The 9,626-nt window shown below is 36.7% G+C and overlaps 2 protein-coding genes across 2 annotated transcripts in view; one reads left to right on the top strand and one right to left on the bottom strand.

Moving 5' to 3' along the window:
• Nucleotides 1-387: 387 nt before the first annotated feature.
• Nucleotides 388-9,626, bottom strand: part of LOC135680852 (uncharacterized) — a 38,801-nt gene continuing 29,562 nt past the window's right edge. The window contains exon 14 of the transcript XR_016144890.1: nt 388-3,245. The gene's annotated coding sequence lies outside the window, so the exon portion shown is untranslated. The remainder of the gene's footprint in view (nt 3,246-9,626) is intronic.
• Nucleotides 4,260-9,587, top strand: LOC148958095 (tachykinin-like peptides receptor 99D). Its single transcript, XM_089113838.1, has 3 exons — nt 4,260-4,688; nt 6,711-7,242; nt 7,912-9,587. Exons 1-3 carry the CDS (start codon nt 4,373-4,375, stop codon nt 8,147-8,149), a joined length of 1,086 nt encoding a protein of 361 aa, XP_088969964.1. The 5' UTR covers nt 4,260-4,372; the 3' UTR covers nt 8,150-9,587.

Here is a 9,626-nt window from a genome sequence, read left to right as displayed (position 1 = left end):
AAATTGCATCGCAGCGTCGAAGGACTCTAGGCTGTGTGAATGCGGTGGCGCGCTGTAAGGTTTGTCTTTTTTTACCAAACTTTCGTTGTTTTTATTACTTTTAGAGTTCCAAACTTATCTAAAGAGAGTTCCAACATCTTTCTAGCCCTAGAGATTCGATTTTAGATGGTTTTCTCAATTTTTCTGGAAATTGATGTGTCTGAAGCCAACCTCTATAGCTTAAAATGTGATGATAGCCTGATAACCTCTATCAAAATAGTTTTCGTGCTTTGATTGTAAATGCTTGCATATCTTTTATCAATTTTGACAAGCTGTGTTAATTTATAGTGTATTTCTTGTAGCTTAATTCGACCGAGAGGATATGAGTAGGGGTGTCAATTATGAGGGTCCATTCTACTAATTCGAGTTTGTTTATATACTCAAAAACATTTAACTTGCTTTATCGTGTATAAGAAGGAGTTCTTGCTAGAAATTGATGCCTATTTTGTCAATAATTTGCACATTTAACTGCATTAGGCTTAAAAAATCACTCTCTTGTTTAATAGACAAAGGAAACTTCACTGTCGGCAAAGTGGCCTAAATTTCGTGTAGGAACCCTTACAACATCCTGGCAGATAAGATTAATATTTTGAGCGTGAATTTTGATATAAAGACCCAAAAATGGACAACTTTGGTGCTTTTATTTGCAATTTTTGGTTTTCTAAACTCAGGCAATATCTTTACAATGAAGTTAAAACGTAAACAAACGTGTCTTGTTTTTCGGGGGTTTCCCCTACCAAGCAGACTCCAAGAGTTGAGCAAAACTGTGAAAACTCTTCAAACTTCTTTAAAGCTTTTAATAACAGCTTTAATATATTCATTTATCCTTTTATTTTGTTTTCCGTCCTTTAAATCTCTCAAAACACTTGTTTTTTGGTCAAAAAAGACGAAATTTTGCAGCGCGCCACCGCACTCATGTAGCCGGGAGCTCTTTGACGCTGCGATGCAATTTGAAAATTTTTCTCACTTTGACTTTTCGAGAAAAATCGAAATATCTCAGCCGTTCGGGCTCAAATAAAAACAAGCAATGTGTCAAACGATGCGAAATCACCTTGCCGATTTTTTGAAGCTGTTGCCAAAAGTATATTTGCAGTATCAGAGCCAGGAGGTTCGAAAAACCTGTTTTGGCACTTTTTGGGACCAAAAGTAGTTAATAACTCAGCAACCACTGGTCCAAATTTAAAAATTAGCCTACCAACAGATGGAGCTCGGGCCGGAAAATTTATTGGTACTACTCACAATTTTATATCTTAAATAACGAAGGAGCTATTGGCGAAAAACTGGATTCTTTAGAAAGTCTGGGAATCACAAGCCTATTGTTTTTTCTGAACTTCTTTATGCAAACCTGAATCCCCCTTGCCAAAAATGCATAAAATGTCGAATAACTTTGCGAGGAAATGTCGTAGAATTTTACCAAAATAATCATTAGAAAGAGAAAATTCTTCTGCATCGTTTGGTGCGAAGCAAATGAAAGTTGAGTGAATTTTAGGGGCAGAAACCCAAGTTTTCGTTGAAACACTGCCTATTGAATTCAAAAACAAAGGGCCTTCTTTGTGTGATCAAAGACTGGCGAGAGGCGTACGGGTAAGAAACTTCAATTAAATGATAAAAAGAATTTCAAAAAATTCTGCAAAAAATCTGAGGGGATTCACAGCTAAATAAACCATATCTTACTCCATTCGGAATCAAAATTTTATATAATTTGAAGGCAAGAAAAATTAATCTTTCTAACAGCCACGCAAGACAAAGCTTTCACGCTTGAGACTGCGTAATAACTGGTATACACAGTTCAAGGGTTAATTAGAATAAAGATTACATTTATGTATTTATTTTTATTTATTCTGCAAGTTGACAAGCCAATTAATTCGCTGTAAAAAATGAATTCAGTTTAAACGTGAAAAACCCAGCATTGTCTTAAATATCAAGACTGTAGCGAGGTTATATTAAAGGAGTGCAAAGTGTAGGAGATTTTTGTCGATAGGAAGGGTCACGATTTTCGTGGTTTTTTTTTTAATTCAGGAATATCTTAGCATAGCGAGAGATGAGATAAAATCTAATAATATTATTTGGGGAGAGGGGATAGATCCCAATTGTCCTCCTGGACCAGAACCCCTATACTAAAATCAGTAATGATAAAGAGAGGCGATGGAATACTACAGTAAGTTTAAAAACAAAGAAACTACCAGGAATCCGATTTTAGTTGTTCTACCAATTCGGATACTTCTGGTCTCTATGCCAGTGAATTGATATTGAAACTGATCCGTGACGATAGATGCCAACTTTGTGTGGGCATTGCGGATTTAGCCCTTGGGATTATTTTTGGAGGAAACAAAAAACAGCATTTTTTATAAAAAAGGTGATTATAGAAGTCAAGATAGCCTACTAACCGGACACTTTGATGCGTTGAAAATCAATTATTGGGATCGAATTTCATCATGAATACCTTGCAAAAGATATGAGCCTCTAATCTATTACAAAACTTTCAATTTGAAAATATGATCCAACCCCTGGGAAATCTTAAAGTCAGTGGTTGTTTCGTATTCTTTAGGGGGGGTTAGAAGGGGTGACTCAGCTCTTGCTAAAATTGTCTGGGGTAGTTGAATTGGAGATATATAACACGGATGGAAAAATTGTTGTCACTTTTGCAAAAGGGATTGACCTATAGCTGCAGGGACTGGGGGAGGGGGGGGGGACATATCCTTTTGGTAGGATCAATTTTGCATTCCACCTTAATTAAATGAGAAATGTCGGAGAGGGGTTTAGGTTTTGGCAAAGAAATCCCATGACTTTGAAACTGCCTTTACGAAACCAAAAATTAGTAAGGGACTAAATTGCTTTTACGGCTGGGTTATATCGTTGGTGGGCCTTATTTCACACTACAGGGTGAGGTCAGTTGCATAACGGAATTAGTGAGTGTTTTGAGACACAATCGACACTTTGGAATAAAAATCGAACTGTTCATAACACTTGCGATGGCAGAGCTCAGCAAAGACAATGGGGGCAAAAAATTAGGTTTAACTGTGACTTAAGACCACTGCCAACAAATAGAATCTAGATAATTTAATGGTCTATCTTTCTCTCTGTGATATTTTAAATCGAAATCAAACATTCAGAATATTTTGTCACTTTTTGTTCACTAGGCTTTCTTCACTCCATTAATGATTTGCGCCAAGGCACTGGTCTTTCCCTTCGGTCCAGTCTATAATCTGAAAAAAAAGAACAATAAATTCATTGATTTTCTCAAAAAACATTAGGCACGATAATTTTTCAATTCCTAAACGAAATTTCGAGGAGATCAACATATCTATTCACTTCCTAAACGCATTCTAAGATTTCAATATTTTGCCTCATTTAATTATAGCTTGGAACAGATTGACCAATACAAACATCTTACATTGATCGCTCTCATACTCAAAGAAAAATGTTAGCGATTATCTGTAATGAAAGAAATGTGACTTATGAAAAAACGCAAGGCTAACCACGAAATGCTATATTCTATGACATCCCATTCTTTTGTTTAAGCTTACAATATAGCAGAACAAAATTGACACTTACATTGAGCAATTAAATAATATAGATAAAATACATTGAGCAATTAAATAATATAGATAAAATAAATGACATGAGGAAATTTTATTTCAAAATTTTTCGCATAGGCCAAAATTTTTCAATCACGTTGAGCTCATTTCGTTTACAAGTTGATTTTTATGAGTATTTAGAATATATAGAAACAAGGGATCAACAGAGTTAACATTTCAGCTAAGCGGTGTACTCCGGAGATAAAAAATAATGTTTTTGTTGCAAACATCATTGCTCATAAATTTTGAGAAAAAACGATTTGATCTTATTTCGTACTTGACATTTGACAGCCTGTTGAATGCGAACTGTTGTCAATTTGGTCTTACAGACAATGGTGTAGTGCTATCAAAATAACAAGGGGGCTCTTGCCCAAAATGTTGCGAAAAACAATAGCAAAATTTGAGATTTGCCAATTTTCGGCATCAACAAGGGGAGCTCAGCCCTCCTGAGCCCCCCTTGCTCTACACCCCTGCTTACAGATATATTGACGAAAGACGCTGTATTTATTTTCTCAAGGCTAGTGTGAAATTGGTGAATTGGTCTATTATCTGGCTGGTGCAAAGTTCTCAACCATCACCGCCCCCCGCCCCCCTCCCTGTAAGAATTAGTGGTGAAAATCAATACGAGGAGAGGAAGTGACAACAACGGTTTAGTCGAACACGGAAGTGATTTGTTTCCAGCAGCTCCAAGTAAGGTGGCAGAAAAAATTTGGTAATAGAAACACCACACCGACAGTTAGCTTTGCAAGGTCGTTATGGAATTCTTGAACTACAAGGATGGTTTGATTTTGAGTGTAGCTCTCGACCCAAACAACAAAACAAACACAACTGGCGATGGAAAGAAGTATCTTGACCAAGTCAAGGTCGACGTGAATGCAGTGTTGCCTGTTTATGTGATCGTGCTCGCGGCCTGTCTGATTGGGAATATATTGGTGTGTGTTACAGTTATGAAAAACAATGAAATGAGAAAAAAGAGGTGGTACTATTTCTTGATGAATCTGGCAATCGCGGACATGGGATTTGCCTTAATAACACCAGTGCATCTGCTGCAATCGGCTGGGATTGACATGGGTATGTTACATGCGCGTGTCTGGGTGTGTCTTCTTTTCGCATATGATAATGAATACACAACAGGGCCTCCGACGAAGGGGGGGACCGGGGGGCCTTGGCCCCCCTCCCACTTTTTCAAAATATTTTGTTATGGGTGTTAAATTTTTCCGTGGCCCCCCCACTTTTAACCTTTGTTGGAGCCCATGCACAAGCGGGATTATAATTTATCCCAATATCTTTGCATGGCATGGTTTTAAAAGGGTTTTCAGATTTCCATATACTAACTGGATAACTTCGTGATCCGTGTCATATCTTATCCGTGTCATAAACGTTGCCAAGTGATGTAGCCAGGGTTTTAAAAGGGATGGAATGGAGGGAGTGGAAGTCCGAGGTAAGGATTAATATCGACCCCTCTACCAGTCATTCTAGGGGGCTGGAAAGAAACTAGAAAAGCTTGAAATTGGAGAATGGGACGAGAGAAAGAACTTTAGAGTAAAACAATAGCAACATAAGATTTCCTTAAAAAATTCCACCACTTTTCACTTGTCTGGAATATTTATAATTTTCAGAATCTTTGAATCCTATCTTTATTTTACAATTGAACTTACAATTACAATGGGAAGTTGCAATCTTTCCGATCATTTAATTTCTAACACTGGACTGTACCCAGGGACGCCGGAACGACCAAGGAGCAAGGGGGGGGGGAAGGTTTCAGTAAAAGAGCATTTTAAAACAATCCCAAGCTACCAAAATTTCTTTCGTAACTGTCATTTTGTTTCGATCTTCTGTAGGTATCATGAAAATCGAAGTTTCTTTTACAAGTTTTGAGAATTTCACATCACGAAATAAAGGCAGTACAGTCAGAATTCCATATGAATCTTTTGATAATTACAAACTAATGACACTTCTATGAAAAGGGCACTTTGGCCCCCTTGCCCCTCCTATCGAAAGGCAACAGGGGTGGTTGACCCCCTGCCCCCTCCGGCGTCTCTGACTGTACCCTGGATATCATAACACTTATCCAAAACATTTACCTAGATGTCAGATTGTTGTCATTTTAGGGGTGCTGTCTTAAAATTAGGAGTGGGCTGTGGTGCAGGCAGCACCAAAACGTTACGCCCTTGATCACACCACATAAACTTGCATTTGTGATAGCAATGCATCTCTCTCTGTTGTGTATGTGAGGTAAAATCATTTGAAATTAAAGCAGATTAAAAAACTAAACTAAGTTAAAAAGCAAAAACTTAGAAAAGGTTAGCTAAGCACTCCTTTTTGGTTTAGGATTAGAGTAAAAACGAGTAAAAATATATTTAGGGTTAAGCTACTTATTAATATACCTTAACGAGTCCAATCCATAGGGAATGTGAACAGATGAAAGATACAGGACTGACAAATAAACATTCACATGGTAATCAAGTTAACTTTTATAATCAAAACTATTTCAGGGTCTGTTTCTACCCCTTATTTGTTTTAGGCACTTCTTTAGCATAGCCCATAAATTGTAATAATCTTTCTTATTTTTGCTTTCAAAGAGCCCTTAGCACACAGACATATGAGCCCTTAGCGCTATTGCTAAGGACTAGTTATAGTTAAGGATTAATTAGATAACTTTAACAATAATGACAACTACGCCCCCGAAATCTTTCGGAATTTCAACAATGGGGCTGAAAGCCCCTCGATTCCCCCTTCAACAATACCCTTTTGTCATGTTTACACATGGTTGACTTATTTTCGTTGTCTGTAACCAAAGATATTTTCAAACAATTTTTAGTGGTATCCAACTTGAAAATGGCTTTGAAAAGAGCATAAATTTTGAAACAAACCAGAGCTTTTCATCTGAAACTTTGACGTTTATACTTTGAAGAGTGTCAGACGAACAGCTTCAGTATGTTACAAAGTGTATCCTTTTCTCAAAAATATTTTCGTATCAATTCTCATTTAAAAGATCATAATATGTCAAAAGATAAAGCCTGTGAACAACCCTTCTCGGCCAACTGAATACATTTCAAGCTAAAAAAACTACCCTAAATTTTCATTTTGCAGGCGATGCTGGTTGCAAACTTGGAATCCACATCATTGACGTGTTCATGTTGACGTCAACCCTAACACTTGCATACATTAGCATTGATCGTTTCATGTGCATCTGTTACCCCTCACTTGGCTACACAAATCGCGTGAGCCCAGTTCGGGTTATTGCAGCTATTTGGCTATTTGGAACGATTTTCCTATGCCCATTTCTGATATACTGTAAAAAGAGCTCCACCACAGAGAACAGTTGTGACTGCCGCACAGCATGGCCATCTCCTAGTCAAAACAGAATCTACAATTTTTCAATCGTCTTTGTTGGCTTCTATATCCCATTTATAACAATGGTTTTCTGTTACTCAAAGATCATTGGTCGACTCTGGGGTACAAAAGAAAGCAAAAGTTCCATTGGTAGAGACAAATCTGGCAAAAAGAAGAAAAGCATTAAGATGATGATTTTAGCAACATCTTTGTTCTTCATTTCATGGTTTCCTTACACTGTTTTGTATCTTATAAAGGAAATGAAAGTTGGAAATCCAAGTATCATTGGGTACGTACGGATTTTCTTGATGTAAAACTCTAAAAATTTAGCTCCTTGTTTAAAAAGCAAAGGGCAAGAACGGAAGGTTGTGCAACACCTGCTGACCTTGAGGAGAATCACAGAGAAATAATGAATTGCCACCAAATCGAAACAAAGATTTCTGTTAAGCTCTAACCTATCAACGATGCTGCACTAACTTTGAAACTGTGGTATTCTCCCACAAAAGGTTTCATTTAGATTTTGTGATTACGGATCCACATAGCCCCGATATAAAACTTAACACACACGGAAAAATAATGATCATAAAATCTCTTTTATATTATTTTATTAAATCTGAAAAGCTAAAGGCTACCGAAGTTACACCTCGCCTGGTCAAAATCTCGTCCGATTTTCTGCTTCTTTGAACAATTTTACCAAAATGATCTAACAACAGATTAGGCTTAATGGTTGATAGTGAAACCGCAAAAAGATTATGAAAAAAATCGTTTTTAGAACACGTCCATGTGAAAAAATCTCTGACGCCACGCAATGACGTAGTTGTTTGTAATTTATCAATGAAACTTAACACAATAATAATATCCCATTTGTAACGGTAAATCTTCAAAAGGATAATCTAAAAATGGTCAAAACTGAAATTCAGTGTTATTAATGCAACTATGAATCGTTTTTTCATTGCAGAAAAGTTTGGCTGTTTGTTCAATTAATTGCATTCACTAATTCAGCATGGAACCCTTTCACCTACTGCGTTTTCAGTCAAGATTTCAGAAAAGGATTCAAGAGAATCTTCTTTTGGAGAAAAGACGGCAGTAAAAAAGAAAATGTTGACAGGAGGTTGAGACAGAGGGAACCTGAAGTGAAAAACAGCAATGAAGAGAGCGACACGGCAAGCAGAAGAACAGAGAGTGAAGTCTTGTAATTTTTAAGTGGGATTTGCATTGGGAGTGAAATTTGCAAGTACGGAAAAATAAAAAAGACATAGACAATACAGTCTAATTTTCAACTGTGTAGCCAGTAGCATTCAGTCTGTTATTACTAAGTCGGGGAACAAAAAGTGCTCAATTAACAACGAATGAAGTCCAGGGGCATCGAGAAAGAGCTGCTACCCTGGGGTAAAACTTGACATGGACACAAGGCACGTATAACCCTATACAGGGATAAATTTTTTGTGGACCCTTTCAGAAACTAAGAAAAGATTCATGAGCCTCCTTCATAGAGACAGCGAAACACGCACGTCAGAAAAAGTCGAGTTAGTTCACCTAACTAAGGGTTACCTTACCAAAGGCTAGTTAGTTTGGACAAAAGGGTTGCACTCCACCCTATTGTAAAAAGCAAGCCATGCGTCTTAAAACTTGGACAGCCGGTGACAATTCTGGCTATTTTAACTCGGACAGTTAGTGCCCGCTGCTAAGTGTGATATCAAGTCAGATGATTTGTTTATTGTATAGTTGGAAAGGCTTTCTAGTAAGAAGGTCTAGACATAAGGGATGTTGCTTAATAATAAGTGCAATGAGGCAGCTGGGTTGATTGCCTTGCGTACTTAAGGCATTCATTTTGGAAGGAAGTAAAACTTTATGCCTTTTACATAGTTTCATAGCGTATTGATATAACAAAGGTAAATTGCTTCTTATTTGTAATCATTTTGTTTTCTGTACGGCCTTTATGTGCATTATGCCGCACGTGCACGTTTTTAGTATTATATTATCCATTAAGTCTTGTACTGGCTTTCAGAGTATTCTCTTCAATACCTGTATACTATGCTTATATTCATCTTTGGCAGAAAAACCATACTTATAAATTCTAAAATATTTTTTAAGATACCCCACTGGATACAAACTGAAATTCTTAAATGAAAAAAGCCGAAAAACTTGATGCAAATGTTGCTTAACTTTAAAAAAAGAAAACTTATACGGATGCATCTTTTTTCTGTAAAGTGAAAAATTCTATCGTTAAGGTTGCTGTAACAGTTATTTCAATGTAATTTTATACATTTTTTATCTGAAAGTTGCATCATATTTTTTCACACAGCTCTAGCTTGTATAATGATGTTGTGTGAGAAGTTTAGGATGAATATTAGAAAATACGCTGGCTGGGAGTATCTTCAATGCATATTTGATGATGATTTGATTTGATGATGATTCAATTTGATTTGATTTGATGATGATTCAATTTGATTTGATTTGATTTGTATTTAATATAATTCAAAGTATACAAGTAAAAATGGATATATCTTTGGCTAAACTGTTTCCTCTTTTCATATTATTCTTACATTTTTGGATCAGAACTGTCTCAGGCTTTAAGGTAAGCAAGAGCTGGAGATCTGGTCGCTCTCTAGACTAACATAAAACCCATTTCGGTTCACGATTGATGACTGAAAAATAAGATTATGTAGCTAC

This window comes from Rhopilema esculentum, chromosome 18, assembly GCF_057945365.1.
Source record: "Rhopilema esculentum isolate cy_ngs chromosome 18, ASM5794536v1, whole genome shotgun sequence".
Classification (NCBI taxonomy): domain Eukaryota; kingdom Metazoa; phylum Cnidaria; class Scyphozoa; order Rhizostomeae; family Rhizostomatidae; genus Rhopilema; species Rhopilema esculentum.
The sequence above is the reverse complement of the archived record's forward strand: the minus strand, read 5'-3'. Positions and strand labels throughout refer to the sequence as shown.